This window comes from Hydractinia symbiolongicarpus, chromosome 4 (assembly GCF_029227915.1).
Source record: "Hydractinia symbiolongicarpus strain clone_291-10 chromosome 4, HSymV2.1, whole genome shotgun sequence".
In the NCBI taxonomy this organism is placed as follows: domain Eukaryota; kingdom Metazoa; phylum Cnidaria; class Hydrozoa; order Anthoathecata; family Hydractiniidae; genus Hydractinia; species Hydractinia symbiolongicarpus.
The window spans coordinates 1,931,778-1,953,431 of NC_079878.1; the positions used below are offsets into that span (position 1 = coordinate 1,931,778).

Below are 21,654 nucleotides of genomic sequence, written 5' to 3' on the forward strand. Positions count from 1 at the left end.
TATTTTATTAAGTAGTTGGTATAAAAGCGACCAAGGTACAATTTATGCGCATAACAACAAGCAAAGGAAAAAGAAAAAGACGGACAGGAAAGCTAAATACATTACTGTACACAAGCAAAAGAGGACCGGTTACCTCCTAACAATTTCTCTTTACGTCATATTGCTTAAGTGATTCCTTTTGCTTAGAGAGTTTTCTGGCGTGGTCAATTAAAGAACTAAAATGGGAAATTGCGAATTCCACGATTAATAATTACCTTGTGCTCTAAACTAGACAATCTAAGATTTTAATTTCAATAAGAAATCGTAAAATTTCAATAAACTTGTTTGGTGCAAGAACAAGAAACGTAAGATTAACAACAATTTACATAATTTTTTTTACCAAACAACTATAGCGGCATCTAACGTATAGTATAATATAAAATATAGTATAAAATAGCCCTTTAATTGTCACTTATTTCTATAAAGATTTATATACATAATTTCCAACTTCACCTTAAACGGTTAAACATTGACCAATTAAATCCTCGCAGAATTAGGGGCGAGGTAGCATTTATTTATTTTTTAGATAATTGATTTTTTAGAAAATTATTGTCTCTTTGTGCGGGCCTTTCTTCTTTTAGGACTTTAGCTAGAAGTCACTCTATCAAAGTAAGTTTACCCAATTTTTATGCTTTTTCATTTAAAGTAAGTCCAAAAGTATTAACAATCCAAATTTGGGCGAGTCATGCGCTCCAATTTACATCGAAGATAATGTTATTGTTTTTGTCTCTCTTTCTGATTTTTTGTCAAATAATTTGGAAATATATTTTTTAAAATCATGGGAAATCACCATGTAGATAAATGGATTAAATATGAAGTTCACAAAAGCCAAAGTAAAAAACACATACTTCACGTCTAGTGTGTTTCCACCCATCCAGCACACTTATTAATGCAAATGTAATCGCGGTCAAATAATGCAATGAAAAAACAGGTTCTTTTCGACCAACCTAGTGTACTCCTGCACAGAGTTCTTTTGTTAGAAGCGTTTCATAAGGAACTGAGATTCGTGTCCAAAGTTTACAGGAAGTCCTGAGACTGACTATATTCTTTTTTGTTACAAATACCGTTTCAATTGACTTTTGTTTGATATGCGTCAATCATATTTCCTTGGATTTCTTTTGTTCAAAAAGATCTGGAAATAAACGTTTATGCTAATCTTAGGAATGTTTGAGATCAAGTATTTACGGACTTTGATAGGAGAAAATTAGGAAACGTAACTGCACCAATCAGGAGCAATATTAATGTTCATTCTTCTTAAATCTTCTTTTTGGTTCAGAAAATCTGTTGACATTCATCGTGAGTCTATTATAGAACACATTAAAAAGAGTTTATTATTGGTATAAAATTACAAATCTCCAATTAACATTCGGGTGTAATAAAATTTGACCTAGAAGGGCCGGCTTGATATGAATCCCAATACAAGTACATAAGACGCCCGGGGAGGACTAGTTTGACGTAATGAAACTAAAAATTGAAAAGCAAAATTTTAATTTGAGTTTTCAATTTTTTTTTTTGATCTTTTCTTAGTTTTAAATTTTTGTTTTTTCAATTTCCAATTTTTAAATTAAATTAAAAATCAAAATCATCCGCTAATTTTAATTTTTGACTAAAATAATTTTGATTCTTGATTTTCAATTTAAATTAAAAATCAACATTAGCAACTAATTATGATTTTTAACTTTTAGTTAAGTTGAAAATCAAATGGCCCTAGGGCTACATGCATTTTAGAGGATTTGTAGTTGCAGCAGCCAAGATGTTGTATTTTTTAAGGAGCAATAGGAAAGGAAAATAACAAGGAAAATTCTTACGTAGATAAACATAATCATTCAAATCAATTTAAAATTGCATCAATATACAGCATAGGTTGTTTTTTTAATTCATCCTTTTGAAGAAATTAATTACAATTTACCCTTTTGTATCCATAATCTGGGCCAGGTGATCATAAAGCGTAATACTGGCCATTTTATAAAAGCGTGACATAAAATCCTTTTTAAATTTAATACGAATTTATTTCCTTGTTTTGTTTTGTCTTGTCTGAAGAAAAGAATAATTATCTTTTCTTAATAAAACTTAGAAAAATCAGGTTGTTTTATTAAAGGTTGTGGTGCAAATTTTTTCCTGGTACATATTACAATAAATAAAAAAATACGATAATGAAAGAGGAAGTATTCTATGAATTTTTTTTATTACGGTTATGATGCAATGATAATACATGGATTGAGATTATAACAAAAGTTATTACCTCAATCGTAAAACTTATTTTATTTATTTATGAAGATAAAAGAATTACAGAGGAAAAAGATGTGTTTTTTTTCACGATTTCCATCGTGTAAACGAATAACAAATCTGATAACAAAAAACGGTTGTATCAACGAACGGCTGGTTTAAGAAAAAGACGTTGGATTTAATTTTGTTTGTGACATTTCGGGCAAATTGCTTTAAAAAATATTATAAGGCTTTGATAAAAACTAGGTCAGACCATATACATATAATGGAAGAGAAAGAGACACAACACGATAATTTCCCTATTATTCAAAAGAACAATGCGGAGGAGGCTTGTCACTGGGTTCCACTAATGACCGATTCTTTCAGTGTAGAATGCTGATATTTTTACTTGTAAAAGATTAGGAAACAACCATAATTCCTCTTTTTAGTCCCCAGGGGAGGCTTAATAAATTCTGAAGGTTTCAAACAGGGGCTTTATAGAAGGGGAGGGATAAATAAACGGAGGGGGCTAAATAAAAAATAGAATTTTAAACACAATATCTATTTTTCAAATTATTACATTGTGTTAACTTCATCTGTTTCATCATTATCTTTATCTAACAAAAGAAGTTCTACGTCTGTAGCACGTGGACATCATATTTACAAGAATAAGCTCTTCTTCACGATGATTAAGCCGTTGGAATATATAAACATGATCAAGATAATTCGTTGCCAGTTGGGAATATACCAATCGAACTTTCATTTCTAATTTGCAAGTTCTTATCACAAGAAGAATCGACAGGTTTTCCACTGAATTAAAGTTTATTGTTTACATAGCTCTCACCTCAGGGGTTTATCCTTGCCCTTGAAAATTTTAGCTGCATAATTTGAAAGAGAATTATTTGGAGAAAAAGCTTGAAGGTCAAGCAACCATATTTGTTGTTGTCGTATGTATATAAAAAACAAATGTATTTTTTGTAAGAAATACTGAACGGAATATGAATCCTTCATAGATGCAGGAGGGTAAGGATTTATTCTTCATTTTAGTAATAACCTTTTAATGAAGAGCGATGGCTAGTGAAAGTTTAAGGACAAGATTCAACTGTTAATTTTTGGTGTTGATAAAGTGAAATCTCGTTGCTTTACAAACTTAATAGGTTTTGTAAAAAAACGAGTTGTGGCTAGTTATCTAATTTAAATGTTATATAAAACAGTTTTAGCAATATTCTATCTAATTTCTATTTAAGTTTAGGAGCTGCTCTAAATATGTAAAATAGATGGATTGCAATGAACCTGGTAGCTAAATAGCTAGCTTGTACCCTCGATGAGGGGTAACGGAATTGAATTTAAATCGCTACTGGTAGCCATATGAAGGGTTTCAATCACAGCTATCAGTTTTGACGTGCTAGTATTTAGACCACATTTAAGTGATGCAAGCTATGAATTCAACTGCTTTCAAAGCAGACACCTAAAATACGCACTGAAAATTAAATAAAATTCCACAAAACTCATTTTAAACACACGTTTTTCGAAAACCTTGATCAGTATTCGAAAACCAGATCAGCATTACCAGGAACGTTGCATGGAAGTGTCGAATCACGGTATAATTAACACAAACATGTATATGGGAGGCAAGTTACTTATAAAAAAAAATCCACAAGTCATACCAAATGAAAATATCGGTTCCATATATCGATCGAGTACAACTACTTATCGATATACGTTAGACCTATTGAATTTATTGTGTTGCACAAAAGTATTGTCTTGAAAGATCCATTTTTGATCAGTAATAACTAAATTGAGCTATGCAAACACTTTCAAAACATATGGAAAATACTGACACATAAACGGTTATAAATTGACATTGATTTGGATTGACAATATTTAAAAAAAAAGAAAATGAACAATCTGATACCCAGAAAGTTAAAAAGGTTTTGGTTTAACATAGTTTAATGAGCATATAATGCTAATGTTGTTACTAGCATAGTCATGGAGGACAATTGAAATGCGCTAGTCCGTTATGTCCGCATTGTGGAACAATTAACGTGCCCGCCCGCGAAAGTCCAGGAAACTGAGAAAACAGGATATGCTGACGTCAACAAGAATAATCGTAGTTCAAGGTATCAGATTTAACCAAGTATGCTGTAAACATTTGATAAATTTAAGGTGTATAATATTGAACCGTCGTGAAGGCTGATCTCCATTAAGCGAATTTTGGTTGCTCTAGCTCTAGCGATTGGTGTGTGAGCGTTCGCTTAAGGTTTGTCACATAATATTGCGTACCATGGGCTGTTTGCTGAGATTGTCAAAAGAGTTCAAACAATTTGAACTTTTTCAGCGATTGTTTGATTTTAAAAATGTTTAAGAGCCAATCAGAATCAAAATTATAAACATTATGCTAAAAAAATGAGCAAATATTTTTTTTGCATAATAAAATAAAATCCACGTTTTTACTTCAAACTTTTGTCGTTTACTTACTTCGTTATGGCATATGGAGATTTATTAGGCGCTTGCCATTTGGATCGCTGAAGCCAGGGCGACTGAAATTTGCCTAATGGGGATCAACCTTAAATCAATGCTCGTTGGTTTAAATTTTAAAACTAAGGTGCTACGAAACCGCTATCAGTTTACGACTTTATTTACTTACACGAAGGTCAAGCTAATGGCAGTTAAAATGTTTATGATCAATAAGGACAAAGCAGCATTCAAAATCATCTTAAAATCTAAATATCAAAATGACAGAAAAGTTTCCTACATATATTTTATATCCATGATTTTTTCGACATAAACACTTACCAATTGTTTTATTTTAACCAGCTAACTAGCTATATCCGAATTTTACATAGTGACATACGAGTTTATTCACATAAATCCAGTCGAAACAACAACACTGATTTTTGTTTTGTATCGACAAACTTGTCCGGAGCCGCTTTAGCTGTAAATTTTAGGTTGAAATAGTAATTTTTTTTCGAACTAATCAATCTTTTTTAGAAGTAAAAATAAGTTTGTTTACTCAAGTTAAAAGCACAAATCCAAACCGTGCATGTAAATCTTACATTAGTCACACGCGTGTTGTTGCAATAAGACCTACTTTAGCGAGCAGAAACCTTTTGATGTAGAAGGTTTGGTACAGAAAAAAGAAATTTAAGACTTTGATGTCACATCACAAAGGACCAAATTCAGATTGTTCACATTCACTTCACTTTTCACGGTATCGATGAAAGGATCATTAAAAGAAATGACGCGAATGTTCAATTCAAGCTTTATTGGATGCGATACTTGAAGGTTCTCACTTTTGAATTTTTTATTACCTTTACAAGTCTTAGCCGAACTAACTTTTTTCTTTTAAAACTCAAACGTGCACTAAGAACAGATTGCAGTCAAGATGTTTGAGAGAAAGGTGAGGGATTTATAAAATCATCAAGTTTTAGAGTGCGAGAGATTAAAAATATTTAACAGGGGCAGAAAAACTGTAAAAAAAAATTTGCGAGCACGAGATCTGTATTTTAGTTTTCGCATTTTTTTTTAATTTAGAGTTTTTTAAAACATAAACCTTTATACTATCCAAAAAACATTATCTAGAAAATAGAAATAATAACAAAACTTCAAGGAGCTATGGAGAATTTTGCCAATTTTTTTTTATTAAAAATGCTGTACCTTATCATTGCATACGAATCATGGCAAAAAAAAAATACGTCTTGTTGTGACGCGTCAGATTTTAGCGGAAATTTGAGTTACACGGGACGTATACTAAAAGTGATTTCTTTTCACAAAATCGATGACATCAACACAAGTTTTCAGGTATATTTGTGACTCCAAGGGTGAAGAAGGATGTCAGTTAATTATAGGGATTTTACCGTCTGGTCTGTTAAAGAAAAGAAGTGCTGAGCAATTTTTCTTCCATTGATAAATATTGCTAAGTTAGAAAGTAAAAAAATCTAGCTTACAATAACTTTTTAGGGCATAAAAAATAGAATACTTAGGTGGACAGTTTTAACTGTTCACTACTCTCCAAAGCGAAAAAGACCCTGGAAACGAGGCTCCCTGCTCGTAAACAGATACTAACACAAACTTTTACCTTCGATACGGTTTGATGTTTATATAGAAGAATCTGTAATTGATTTTTTTTGTATATACTTTATATTTTATAAATTAAACGTTTCCAAAAATTAATTAAAACCGTTAAGAAATAAAAACATATCAACACACAAATCATAGAGTATTTACACTACGTTCTTATAAGGTTACTTAAACATAAAAACTTACGTTACAATCATAAAATACTATAAAATAATTAATCAGACTTTGACGGTTAATGTGTGGGTTATTCCTCTGGCTTAATGTCTTTAATCCAGAGCGTTTCCAAAGTCATCAAGTGTTACACAGATTTAATATTATCCATCGTAAGGGCACAAGTGCCAAAGTAACTGCCCACTGGTGTTCTCTTACGTGGTTTAGTTAATGACGACTAGTTTGGCCGATATAGCACGATGTAGATCGTAAACAAGAAATTTTATACACTATACATATTCTGGAGGCTTTATCCACTGAAGGCTTCAAAGATCGTTTTCAACTTTCTCAACGTTGAAATAACTTTGAATGGATCGTTAATTAGTTTAGGTGAGGTTTAAAATTTGTAAATAAGGATATTAATATTATAATATTGTTTAAGCTTACAAATCCTGAGCTGCAAAGAGTCCGTTTGTTATGTTTTTAACATTTTTTTCGCCCTAACGCACCTTTCTCTTCGTAGACAACTTAAGGATAAGAGCGGAGAAGATCGACTGATTATTTTCTGAACAGCTCGTTATTTCCATTCGAGGAGATATCATCCTCCTTTAAATATATTTGGGCAGCTTGAGAGCCAGTGTGAAAAAATAAATGCGTGATATCCACCCATTGTTCATTACATACCCCCATTTCTAAAAGATTTTAATCCGCCCAAGTCTGTTTGCAAGATTTAGAAAACATTTCCTAAATTTACAGAAAGATTTCATCAGAGATTTTCGCTGATTTTTGACAATTCCAAAAGGCGAATTAATAAAGTTCGCACTTTTCTACTATAATAAACCATTCAGCTTTTGCGACATAGATCATCAAAGATAAAGAATTTTTACACTTTTTTTCAACATTAGAATACAATTTCATTAACTAACAAACGTCCCCTATTCTTAGAATTGTGACAAAATTTAAAAAGATTCTCTGATTTTTCATGAGCAGATTTGAAGCTGCTTCGATTTCTCCAAATTCCGTGATTTTGCTGAAACCCACAACTACATTTGCAAATTCTTTTTTTCGAAGAGAAATACAGGAAATGCAAACTGAAGTTGCACATCGAGGTTTTCTGTGGTCTCAAAATTCAAGCCTAAAAATTTTTAGCTCTGGATTCATATATATCACAAAGCATGCATCTCCCCCTACAATTTGTATCTCTCATCTAAGCCAAAAAATTTCGCTTCCCATTTCTGTGAAATTTGACATTTCAACATAATTTTTAAATCCAACATTAAAAGGAATTTATTTATTTTCAGATCACAAAGCTATAAAAAAATCTAAAAGGAAACTCGAACAGTATGTCTTCCGAATAATCGCGTCAGAGTGGTTATTCCATGTTTGTAGTAAGCGCAGTAAGTGCAATGAGCTGTGACTAATAAGTGGGGGACTAACGGCGTTTTTAAATGAACAAAATAAATAAATAAAAGCATCTTTTATAATCAGTAAGATATAGATACAAACCAGTTGTATCACGAAAAGTTTATAGTAAACTACGCCAACATGGATTCAACTGTAAAGACTATCAGATTTTTGTCTTGTTACTCTTCCGATAGGTAGTTTATTCTCTTCTTTAAACCGTCATTCTCTGATACATCTTTGCAGATGTTATGGTCCTAAATACAAGAGAGTCAATCAACTGTCAGGAAACGGTTTACTTAGTTTAGGGTCACAAGCTGTCGCAAAAACTTACCTAGTTTAAGAAAAAGTAGGCGCATACAGTAAAAAAAAAGTTCAAAGTCCTGAGCTTGTTGCTTCGTAAAACCTGAGTTTTCTTAGCCGTAAAATAAGTTTTCTGCTTGCATTGTATAAAACCTTTCTCAAACTTTATTTTTCATTGAGAAAGTACAAAAATAATTACTTTAGATCTATAACCATGTGCGAAAGATAGTGGGGCAAGCTTGCAACAAATTATATAAAATGTTTCTATACAAGGTTGACGCAATTGAGTTTGCAGCGGCGAACTCAGGTCTTAGGATTTTAGGTTATTTGGTTAGATAATAACTCCTAAAATGTGCTAATTGTTGCCGACATATTTTTTCTTAAATTCCTGAGCCTTTCTTGACTGTGACAGAAAGTTTTTGTACGACAATCGTGTTAGAAAGAGCGACTTGCGCATTTAAAAAGGCTGTTTACGTAACCTACGCATGTGCAAAAATAGCACTTCGACGACAGGATGCTTTTTTCAAGTTCGTGAAATGGCCGAAAAAAGTACCGTTGTTTTTATATTTTGTTGTTGTTTTTCAGGAGGGGGTGGGGGTTAGCTATGCGCTTGCGGAATTTTTTTTTTTAGATTTGCAGAAGCCTGTCGCCTACGAAACCTTCTAGTTCACAAACGTATTGTATTATAATATCTGCACCTCTCCACTGGCGGTTTTTATCAGTAAGCGGAACGTAGATAACACCCATGAGAACTTGCTTTTTAATCGAACCGTCTGCTTGCTTGTCATACTGGACCAACTCTTGGTTTCCACCTTCTGGTCCAACAGGTATTATCAAACGTCCTCCTCTTTTCAATTGGTCTATTAACTACAGAAAAATACTGTCAGCAAATATAAAGAGTATACTGTATCTTACTGAGACTGTATTAAGACAAACTTATTCTATATAAACGTAGATCAGGTGCGTGCGCTGAACACACTAAATGCTACTTCTTAAAACCTAAATGGAAATTTGTATTAAAAATGGTTGCCTTTAACAGGTTAGAGTCCTATCACCATGGTAATGAATAGCAATTTATTCCGCCAAAATTTTCTTTCGGCCAAAAGCTTTTCATCTTAAAGTGATACAAGTCTTGAGACCCTCTTACTTTTTTGCATTATAAAGCCTAAATAAATTCCAGAATGTTCCCAACTCATTGAAAATTTCTAATCAATAAAAACCTTTTGAGGTTAATGGATTATCAACTAACAGAAACTTTTAGTTCGTCATCAAATTTTTTTTGATCACTTATTGATTCGGAAATCAATATTTTGTTACTTTGAAAAATTTTTCTTTTGTGAAAAGTCACAATGAAAAATACACATTGGACTAAATATTGAAGAACAGAAACAAAATTTAAAAACATACAGCTTGTGGAAGAGTGGGTGCTGCTGCTCCGACGTGTATTGCGTCATATGGTGCACCTGGTTCATACCCCTGTCGACCATCACCAGCTAAAAGATAGACAGGATGTGTAGATTAAAAAATTCACCAAAAGCATAATACACCTTCTAAAGATCCACAGAGCCTGCCTCTATGTTCAGGACACATTTTCAAATGGTGGTCGGTTTGTTAATATAATTTGATATTAAATTTTTCAGCGATTGGGCCAGGAATTAATTTTCGAGAGAATTAAATGTCGCAGAGCTGGTAAGTTCTATTATTTGGTTAGAATATAGTTCGCGAATTTAGCGATAGAAAAAATTGATGGCTACTTACTATGAAGCTCCACGATACCACTGGATAACAGATCTTTATTCCCTTTCTCAACATTAGCTATTGATTCTTCAACAAGTTCTGAAATATGATCAATTCCATGAACCTTTCCTGTTGAACCAACCTGTAGATCGCATAAAAAAAAACAATCTTTTTGTACTAAAGCAATTTTACTTTTTACTAAAATAATTCGTTTAGATCGACCATGAGTTAAAACTGCTACACAGAATTTACCTTACGTCACAAAAAACGCTGTTGCAGATTTAAAAGGCAAATCAAATTCCAGGTAAATTTCAGGAGATTTTGAAAAGGCCGGTTAATCTGTTGCCAATACATTAATAGTATAGTTAAAAGTTTTAATCACACCAACAAAAACGACTAAACAAATAACAAATAATTAACGTTTTTTGAGAAACCACTTTACCATATAACCCATACAAGCAGTAAGATAACCGCTACCAGAACCAACATCCAACGCAGACATTCCTTCTTTTAGATGATTTTCCAAATGCTGCAGAGCATGAACATGCTAAAGACATTTGCAGTATTTCATTGGTAGTACTAACAGTGACATAACATCGAAAAAATTCAGATGTCTATCAACACGTCTTGAGACATAAATTGCTGGCACTCACTATTTAACAACAACAGCAATGTTTTGAACACAATGAGAATCTTTTTGGCAAGAGCTTTAATTTAAACATCAAGAAATTGTAAAAAAAATGTAAGTAAAACTAAAAAAAACTGATAAAGTTAAAAAACTCAAAACTCTTACCATATGTGGAGCACTGATAGTCACAGAGTAACCTAAAATTGAGAAAGCGTTGTTTATAAGGCCTAGGGAAGTTGATATCTGTTTTGCATACAAACATAATGCGTTTTATTCTGCTTGACATTGCAAACACGCTCGTACTGTAAAAAGTAAAAAATCAAAGGTCATAGTCAATTTTTTTTTGTTTTAAAATGAGGCAGAAAAATAGCTACTTTAAATAAAACAAGAACGTTGAATGCGCACCATAAACAACAATAACTAAAATAATAAATCCAAACAAACAATTCAACTTAAAAATATTGCTAAATTTGTTATGGAGGGATTTACAAACAGTGAAGTATGCTTGAAAGATGAAATGGAATGGGAAATGATGGAAAATAACGAAATTAGGTTCCTCTGAGTATCAAATCAAGAAGTAAGGTAAAAAAAACGGTAGGGGGGTCAACCAAAACCGTTAATCAACTTTCTTTGGCCAACAGCTTGAACAAGGTCATAGCTACGATTTAAGCTACGAGGAGTAGGAAGGAATGTGATCCAGCCCCTTGACTCCATAGGGATACATACTGTTTATAAAGACCAAAAAATTTTGATTCTTGAAAATCGGAAGTTTTCTCTGAAAATTTAAAAACACAAAAAATTGTACATAATAAATATATGAGCCACTCACCTATTGGCTGTGGTGAGTCCACAAATGGATTTCGATGACTATAATGTTCCCGATTTACTTTTCTCATTGCATCCTCCACTCTCTTTGATGTCAACACGTCGTACTCTAGGTAATATAGATAATAAGCCATGACTTAGGTGCTCGGGATTTAAGTTGCCAAAGAAAGCTTGAAAAAGGCTCATTCAGTACCTATATAACATGGCAATCATTTTCCCTTAACTGAAAAAGTCTCCAAACTTTAAACTGTTTAACAATATCAGTGCAATGCAGAGAACAAGAAACAAGAAACTGAATTGAACCTTCATGATTGTTTTTTTATTTTTCATATTATTTATTGAGCTGTAAACGAACTAACCAAATTTCTGCAATTAATAAATACAATAAATATGCAAATCCCAACTTACTCCTCAATTGATTAATCAAGTCATTGTTGTCTCTTCCATGGGAACGCCAAGCCATTGTTCGAATGAAAACACAAAAAGCAAAGTAACTCTGGACTGCTTTCATGGAATAAATAATATAATTTATTCACTAAATGTCCATGTATATATATTTGACATTGTTAATATAAACTGAGGAATAACATTTTCTCATGTGCAATAATTACACCAGTGCTTTTAAGTTGATAGGGTAAAGAAAAAATCAAGCAAAAAATCATTTTATATCCGATTTTCAATCCTTCCCGAAGGTGTGGCAAAAGGAAGGTAATTTTTTATAAATTTCGGAACTGGACTTTTTATAATCCTTAAGATTAACTATAACACAAACCAATGTAACCACATATACATTTTTACACCCTAATGTTCCCAGTTTTTATTTGATAACTGTCATGAAAACAATTTTTCAGGTTGTTTTAACAACTTTTTGGCGCGGTCTCAAAAAAAATTTTAATTTTTAGCATTGTTTTAACTCTGTATTGCTTCAAAAGATAATATCATAAAGAGTAAATTATAAAATTAACCTTCAGTAAACAAAATTTACATGATAGTCACCAGTGAGAATACGTGTTCTTGGAATAACGATGGCATCATAACAACTGGCTGACGTCAGCAAACACACTAATCAATTTCTTTTATGGCAAGTTTCATTAATATGGCTTGAAAAACTCAAAAGTTGTATGAGGTGATTAAATCCATGGTACCAAGAATCCCAAAATAAATAAGGTAAAACGATAACATTTTAGCCTTGTTGGACATTTTAGCAGTTCTATAAAAAAAAGTGATTAAGTGGTGGAATACAGCACAGCCCACCCTACCCCCACCACACCCCCTAACAGAGTATCATTTCACAATAAATAGGGTTATATAATGTTCTTTGCTTCCATATTTAAAAGTAAATTACAAACTTAAATTTTTTTTTGATATTTTGTCTTAGTTCCAAAAATATCCCTTTGTTTGTTTGTTATTAACAGCATAATTGTAGATTATTCGAAACAGAACATTCATTTTTTCCTGTTAGCAATGTAATTTACAGTGTTGGCAGTGAAAGACAACTTAAATACACACTCGGATGGATGGACTAAAAAATCAAAAAAAAATTAAATCAGTACATAAATTTTCGTTTACATTTTTAACTAATTTTTGTACAATTTTATAAATTTGGAAGCATAATATATTAATGATTTATGTTACTCATATATCAAAACTGACTAAATAGGTACTAATGAACATATTTAATAAGATTTCTAAAAAGAATATAATATATAAACATAATTAATTAGGTTAAAAATTCAAGATTATAAATATTGCATAAATTATATGGTAAATAATTTATGCACATAAAAATGGTTAATGTTATTTCATTCAATATCACCCAGTATGAAAAATACAAATGTGAAAATATACAAAGATATTAAATATTTTTAGAAAATGCTGTCATATTTTTTTACATATCTCAGAGGTTTTCTTATTTTATTTTTTCTGAATATAATTAAAATGACCAGGTCAACTTTCCTATGAATAGCAAAATCAAAGGAATAATAAAAATTTAATGAGCAAAATAACACAAGAAAATTGAATAACATCTTTTTGCTAAAAAACATAAGTGCATCCCGAGTAAATTTATTTGCTTCAGTAGATATAATATTTTTTATAGAATGCTGATTGCTAAATATTGGGCTGGTTAAATCTTTTGGTAGCGAAGTTAAATATTATGCTAACAACTGCGATTTTTTTTTATTTATAAGCTATAAAATCACCCGCTTATACATATGCTATATGTCTCACTAAAATTGGGCTTGGTCATCAAAAAAGTTGTTGTTGACACTTGTAGTGAATTTCAAAGTTATCACTTGCACTATGCTTTGCCAAAAAAAAATAATAAAAAGTCAATAAATTTACACTTTAGTTAACAGCTAATTGATGGCTCCTTTGTATCAACAGCTGTACCTCGGATATTCTTGTCTCTATAATAAGTTTATGTATAAAAAACAAAAACATGTATTATATATAGGGACTTTTATTTAAAACATTACCATAGGAACAAATTATTACACAATTGTATTTTGTTTTTTAACACAGAATATTTATATAGGTAAAATAGTATAATCTCTATGTTATACTGTATATGAATAGGAAGGAATAAAGTCTACTTACAACTCTTGCATCCTGATCAACAGCTCCTTTATAAATTCCTGTAAAAATGTCAAACTTGATAAGAACTTTGATTTTAAAAAAATCAAAAGAAAAAAAAACAAATACTAACAATATAATCAATATATTAGTTAGCAATACCATCTAGTATAAAACCTTATATATTTTAATACTTTTAGCCTAAAGTCCTGCAAGATGTGTTTTCAAAAATGAATTAACGCAAAATAATTGAAGTCAATCAATTTGCAAAAATAAATCCTCATGAAATCCACAAAATTTCACAAACCACAAGCTTTGTGAAAATTTACATAATATGATAGCTTTATGTTACCATATTTACTATTATTTCCAGCAGCAGGTAAGGTTGGGTTTACTAGAGAGGCAGGTTTTTTTCTTACCAAAGCATAGAAATTTGGTTAATATTATTTCATTATTTCCGACAAAACATAAATCCGCAATTTTTTAAGTCACAGACTTCTGATGTGTGAAAAGCAAAAAGCACATACAAATTTAAGACAAATATGCTCCATGCAATAAAAAAACAACTTTTACATCCTTAACATTCAAAATTTAGGCCCATAGTGAAGTATATATGGTACAAACTCAACAGAAATTACAGCAATGCTGCATGCAGATTAACGGAGGGACAGGATTATTTTTTCAAACTATATATACATATATACCAAAAATGCGAGTTTTTTAAAGAGAGGGTAATAGTATAGATGCAGGAAAAACAGAGTAAATACGTATATAATAGAGTGAATACATTTTTTATGTAATAAAATTAACATACTTCTACTGGGTTTTTTGCATCCTTTAATAGCTTCTAAAGAAAGAAAAACAAGCCTGCACTATAACTGATTTAACTTACATATATAGTAAGGACATAAAGCAAGCCCATATTAGTTTAATACCTGCAGCATATTTGTACATGTTTCATTATCTTCTTGTTCTAACAGGATGTCAATGTCAATCTCTACATCATATGATTCATCATCCTAAACACATTGATATGTTATATTATTTCAGATCACCCTCTAAAAAAAGTTTCCTTTTCAATGATGGCAAAAAATATATATTGGAGACTGCAGTCATTTTTAGGCACCTTAAGCATCATAATGTTTTTTAAATCTATCAAAAAGCTCGAAGTCTAAATATTGACATATTTTATCGTCAGAGTATTTAAAGTAAAAATGACTTTGCTGGTTTCCAGTGCAGGAATGTTATAAAGATCAGGCAAAAAGAAAATTATTTGCATACCTACTGTAGCTATATCTATTAAGGTTTGCAGATTTTTGTACATGCACACATATTCTTGAATGTATGAAAAAAGCAGCATATGGGCTGAAATGGCTATTATTGAAAGAAATTCATACATATTCTTTGGAAGCACAACATCTGAAACACACTGAAATTAATTTATTTTATGTATGCTCTTTTTCAAAAGAACATTTGCCAATCTTGATAACCAAATATATTTTTTTAAATTAATTTTTTATGGTCTGATTTTTATAATTTATCTTTACAGGAATAAGTGCACATGTCGATTGTTTAAAACAAAACTACATATCAAGTGCAAAAATATCTATAACTAAGCTTACTTTACAGTGAAAAAGTCTTCGTAACTCAGAGTCAATCCATCCTTCCAGGGAAATCCTTTTGTTTAAAGCTGTGCGGTTATATTTTCCAGTAAACTGATATTTTGCTTTGTTGGATGCTGTATGTGTTGGACTAGATGTATCAGCATTGAATCGTAGAATTTTTCCTTGAGAATTTTCTGCCTCGCTCATTTTTTTTATTGTTTTATATTTCAAAGCATGAATTGGTCCTAAATCATTACACTAAAACATAAAAGCATATGTAAAATTAGTTGGCTAGCTAATTTGACCAATATATACATAAATATTGACCAACAAACTGGCTTTAATGTTTAGAGGTAAACCTTGGTTGTCTAAAACGCAGTTATAACTAAGGCAGAAGGAAGTCACATATAAGTTTCCTGTTGAATGCCTGCATAGTATTGAAACATTGCTTTAAAATATTCATTATATATATACATATATATGCATTTTATAAAAATTCATTATTTTGTAAAAAAATCGAAACCTGGAGGAAACAGCATGCAATAAAGTGTTCTGTCTTGCATTATTTATGCAAAATACTAACACTCGAATAGTACCTGCTTAATCATACCACCACTGACCCTGAACATCTTTATACATCTGCCATTTTACTGATGACTTTGGCCTGTGCATCATGAACCAAAGAATAATCTTGTTCCTATAGGAATTATTGCCTTGTAAAAAAAGAGAGTGCTGGATTCCAATGAGTCATATTATAATTGTAAACTTGTTGATTTAAAACTTGATATATAATATAATAAAAATGTAAAATAGTTATATTTTTTATCTTATATATATATACTTTTTTATTGTTAATTATGTGTGCATGTTTTCTAACTTAAAACATTAAATAGTGTTATATTAAAAGTTTAGCATTTGTTACTTGGGGTTAAAGATGTACAGGTGTGTCTGTACTGACTCCCAGTATGAGATTAACCTGGTTCACTAGTCTTGTTTGGCATCCAACATTATTAGTTTTACTGATGTGATGGTGGCCTAACAACACTACACTGACTAAATCAAAACAATAGACTATAACTTAAGACCGTAGCTTTATAACAACAAGCATGGTGGGTATAAATAAGGAGTGGAACACAATAAACCTCTTGCTCTTGAACGGTTCACACATTTATTTGAAGCCGGCGTGACATATGGTATGCACATGCACTTATTAATCTGATATTATTTCTGTTTAGTTCGTGTGGTTTGGTTAGCTAAAGTATATATCTTCCTAGATTTAACCATATCAAATCTGATGTTTTATAGTTAGATTGGCTGAAACTTGGATCTACCTTGGTTCACATATATATATTTAAAATAGTCAACCAATACATTAAACTTGACAGAAATTTTGACGTTTGGGATACGTTGTTTTGCCTGTTAGCTATATGCAGATTATTTATTGTAACCAATGTTGGCTGTGGATTCTGAATACAAGAACTACAAGATATTTATGACAGGCGAGCTTAATTGAAACTGGTATATGTATAGCAGGAGCATTTCTTGATTGTGGTAAACAAATATGGTGGAATAAAATAATCCAAATCACAGAAGAATCCATTTTGTGTATGAATAGCTAGAGCAAGAAGCAGCAGACAAAAAGGGGCCTTGCTTTACCTATCTCTTATATCTTATTGCCTGCCTATAAAACCAAATGTGGTTAGATAATTAAATAATTAGATAACTCAAAACCTAAAAGATATTTTCATGCATGAAATAATAAAGTAGCTAGAACTAGCTAGATAAAGCTCCCTGCTAGAAAGCTTTAGTAGCTTAGCTCTATTCAAACTAGCAACATTATTTTGACCTTAAAATTTGTTTCAAGCTAAATAGTATATATGCATATAGCTAGACGAAGATAAAAAATGCGAATTCTGCAACAACGAAATAAAAATATCTTCATGCATAAAACAACGTATCCAATCCAAAACCACAGGACGTTTGTTTATTTTCTTTTTCTAATATTCTCGATTAATTTTTCAGCTAATCGAGGCGGTTATGGAAGGAAAGGGGGTCGAGTAAGAGGGGCGGAGTGTTTAAGGGGTAGGCTACACGTACTCAGATTTGCCAAATTCTGATAAAATTTTGTGTTCAAATGTAAGTTTAAGTTGAAATAAAACTTTGCTTCAATTAGATTCAAAGAGTTAACTGCGTTTAAAAGAGTTAAACCCTTTTACAGTTTTGAATAAATTATCAGGGATGACTCACAATTCAAAAAGTGTATGCAGTAACGTATCCGACGTTTATAGATTTCCATTTGACTGCATTTTCTTTAATAGCGCGAAAAACTTACAAGCTTTTTTGTTAATGCATGCGCACTTAGACTAAAACTTATAACACTTATTCTACCTTTCTTTTAAAACTAAAACAAGCTCAAGACTGGACAAAAAACATTGAGATATTGCTTGACTTTGCGAAGACAATTTAATACCTTCCACATCAATGACTTTTGAAATTACCCAAACTAGAGTTTCTTAATTTTGTTTCATTGAAAAATTTAGCAATTTTTCCACTCTAGAGAGATCAGTTCCAAGGTTAATTTCAGTTGGGACCTTGAAATGATGTCCGTTATATAGAGGTGTCCGGTATAAAGTGTCCGTTTTATCCGTTCCCAAGTAAAGTGCTCGTTGTGGAGAGGTGTCCACTGCAAAGGATGTCCACTATAAGGTGGTTCACTGTACTCACACACATGCGCTCCATTATTTCATGTGTACAGTGTCTATGCCTGGTATTGTAATTGACCATTTGTTGATAAAAAGATACAAACATATGGTTGAAACACTTTACATGGAACTGAGGAATTTTGACTTCCTATACTGGGAGTTTAAATAAAAAGACAACCTCTGAAATGTTTTTTAAAATTAATCTTGCTGAACAAATTATGGAAACAATCTTCCTGAAAAACATAAAAATAACTACTTCTTCGGTGAACATTTGTATTTTGCACTGTCAGAAATCAGAAGTCCTGATATCCGTAATGTACAAGTACGAGTAATACAAGTAAAGTTTACAACGAGAACATCGACGTGATGTCATTGCACAAAGAATATTACTTTTATTGTAATCGCTTCCTACTCTAGGATAACAACCACCGTATTCTGTAATAGCCAAACTAATAGCTCTGATGCTTTTTTCGGTTGGGAAAGCTTTTAAGATTGTTTTTCAATGACGACGTAAGAAATTACTAACATAATTCCTTATTTAATAATGTTTAGACAGATTAATAAATATTAAACTATCGTTGATAGTTGCATCATTCTTTATCTCCAAGGTTTATTTTGGGAGATGTTTCATGCTTTTGAATTGATTGGGGCTTCTTGCTTTCGTCGAGGTCGACATAATATAAAAAAGAAAGAAAACAGCTGTTAAGTACGTCTTATTTATAAAGTTAACGATAACAGCTTGTTGTGAGAGGGAAAGAACAGTATTGAACCATTGAATTTATATTAGACGCGCTTTTAACAGCGCATGCGCGAAATTTACGCACTGATTGCAGCGCAAAATCCGAAAAGAACCCTTGTTTCCCGAAATCTTCGAAATCGGGAAACATCGCTTGCTGATGGAGTTTGGCATTGATAACACTATCATTCCGTACTTGAATAGTTGCACTGTGTAAATTTAGCGTCATCCTAAAATTGCTTCCTTGACATGTTATGCATTGTTTTTGAGAAATGTAAGAAAGGCTTACCTAGAAATAAATATTATTTCGCCTCGGTATTTACTTATTGTCAACTCCTTCTGCTTAGTGTACAGCCCTTCAACCCTGTGTGAGAAAGGAAAACTATGACATGTGACAGCAAATACAACATATTTGTACTTTGCAAGTTGAATATAACATAATGCTCTCATATTGCATGATAATCGCAAAATGTTGTAGTAGATTATTTGCTCGTTAAGCGATTATGGCTATGCTTTACATGGATTTTGTTCTACCTGGATTTTTTTCTTAACTTATATAGATTTTTGTAAAATTGGTGGATCCTAAACCCTGTTTCATATAACTTCAAAATGCCTTTAACAAGAGCCATTTCAATAAAATAATTTAACCCCAAATCTATATTATAATACCCGTATACGTCCGTCCGTCCGTCCGTCCGTCCGTCTGTCTGTCACGCAAAATGGTAGCTAAGCTGCGCAGGTAGCGAGACGCACGCAATGCGGTATAAAAAGGACGGGCGAACTCTTGGATTTTCCCACGGACTAACGACTAGTTTTAACGACAAATTTGACAAGTTTGGAGTTTGAATTATCTATAATCTGGCCCACCTGCCTTTTTCAAGACATTTGTTAGAACTGTAAATTTTTTTAAAAATTTTAAAAAAGGCCTTTCTTTTTTTAAAATTCCTGAAATTTTATTTTAAATTAACAGACGCAACCCCAGCGTTCAATGGTATTGCGTCCCATTCTAACCGTCCCAATTTCTTATATCGCATAGTCTCTTATATTGCGAATATCACAAAAAATAAAGAGCTCTTTATCAACTGAGATTTGGTTAATGTCTTCGTGCATCTTGTAAATATTTCCTATTAATCATTGGATACAAAGTCGTTCCTTGATCCTGATATTTTTTGCATTCATTACTTCGGCACCTCAGTTTTTAGCCAATGAAATTGTTTTTCTCTTTAGATCAAAAGATATTGGACGACAAGACATGCGCAGATGAATAATTGTAGCACTTGATAAAGAGATTACTTTAGATAGATTTGATTGTTTGTAAAAAAATATGAAGAAAGTAAAGTTATATATAGGTCAGTTCTTTAATACTTCACATTCGTGAAATGTGCAATGATAACAAATGACCTATATATAAGCTATCCCGATAAAATATCTACATGCATCACTAACATATTGCAGCACGTAGTATAGTGGGTTCATCTGCGGCTCCCAGTTCTGGGTACCGTGTAAGTTGAAATACAAGGTGCTACAAGACGAATTTAAAAACAGAAAAACTTAAGTGTGTTGAAAACGCAAGAAAAGATTGCGCATCTTATGTCAATTATGATCAAAAAGAAATTTGCTGAATGTTCCATGATGAAATTGCACACACTTATAACTGCCTGATTTAAGTTTTTCAAACGACTAACTAACTAACTAGCTAGCTAACTAACTTACTTACTAACTAACTAACTAACTAACTAACTAACTTTTCTACAAAGTGGCGAATTTGTTACCCAAAAACATTTCTCTGCCATGTCTTGTGTCTCCCAAAAATGCAGTGTAACTTGAACACACACAGTTCTGGAATTGGAGAGGCATTAGCGGCGGCATCCTGCGGCATACCCGTAACGGCTATGAAAATTCTAGGAAGTTGGTCTAGCGACTGTTATCGCAAATTTATTCACTTAAGTGACAATGTTTTAAAAAACTTGTGTAGTAACATTGCTGATGTTAATAAAAGTCACTATGCTATGGGATGTGTTGGCTCTGTAGTGTAATATATTGGGTGTAATTTGTTGGAACATCTCATTTGTCTTGACTCTCCTTCGCCAGCTGTTTAGGAAAGTAATCTGTAGATACAAGTCATTATAGTCATGGTAACGTACCTGACTCTCAGTTCATCACAATCAGCAGCACTATTATAGAAAACATGCGCCTTACCCTCAGGGCATGTCGATTCGCTGACGCTCAGAGCATGTCGATACGCGTAAGGCTCACAGCATCTGAATTGTCTCATACACCTGACTCTTAGGGTATGAATGAAAGTACCAGTAATTAGCATGTGCCTGACGCTCAAGGAATGTTGATGTGCCTGACGCTCAAGACATCTCATCTGTCCCAAATGCATGATGCTCAAAATATGAATTATATTTGGGTGCATGTGTGTGAAGGAGGCAGTGGAAGCAGAACATGTTGTATCGATTTTTTCTAATTCCAATACATTGTTTTAGATCAATTTTATGTCATTACTCAGGAACCCAAACCAATTAAATGGAGTGCAACTGCAAGTTGTGCTTAGGTTAATTGTGGTGACAGGGAGGATAATAAGCACTGTGGTCAGTATACATTTGGTTTACCGTGGCTATTGATAATGCCCAGTAGAGCCTTGTGGAGGTGGTTTCTAGCTATATA

The 21,654-nt window shown here is 32.1% G+C and overlaps 2 protein-coding genes across 2 annotated transcripts; both read right to left on the reverse strand.

Moving 5' to 3' along the window:
• Positions 1-7,936: 7,936 nt before the first annotated feature.
• Positions 7,937-12,614, reverse strand: LOC130640817 (protein-L-isoaspartate(D-aspartate) O-methyltransferase-like). The gene is made up of 8 exons (XM_057447378.1): positions 11,777-12,614; positions 11,373-11,477; positions 10,709-10,740; positions 10,358-10,462; positions 9,937-10,057; positions 9,586-9,671; positions 8,877-9,045; positions 7,937-8,132 (listed from the first exon to the last, which is right to left on the reverse strand). The coding sequence occupies exons 1-8, from the start codon at positions 11,877-11,879 to the stop codon at positions 8,125-8,127; spliced, it is 729 nt and encodes a 242-aa protein (XP_057303361.1). The 5' UTR covers positions 11,880-12,614; the 3' UTR covers positions 7,937-8,124.
• A 304-nt stretch (positions 12,615-12,918) lies between these two features.
• LOC130640818 (protein phosphatase 1 regulatory subunit 14C-like) lies at positions 12,919-17,255 on the reverse strand. Its single transcript, XM_057447379.1, has 6 exons — positions 16,143-17,255; positions 15,565-15,804; positions 14,878-14,961; positions 14,757-14,789; positions 13,967-14,004; positions 12,919-13,776 (listed from the first exon to the last, which is right to left on the reverse strand). Exons 1-6 carry the CDS (start codon positions 16,173-16,175, stop codon positions 13,719-13,721), a joined length of 486 nt encoding a protein of 161 aa, XP_057303362.1. The 5' UTR covers positions 16,176-17,255; the 3' UTR covers positions 12,919-13,718.
• Between the last annotated feature and the right edge of the window lie 4,399 nt (positions 17,256-21,654).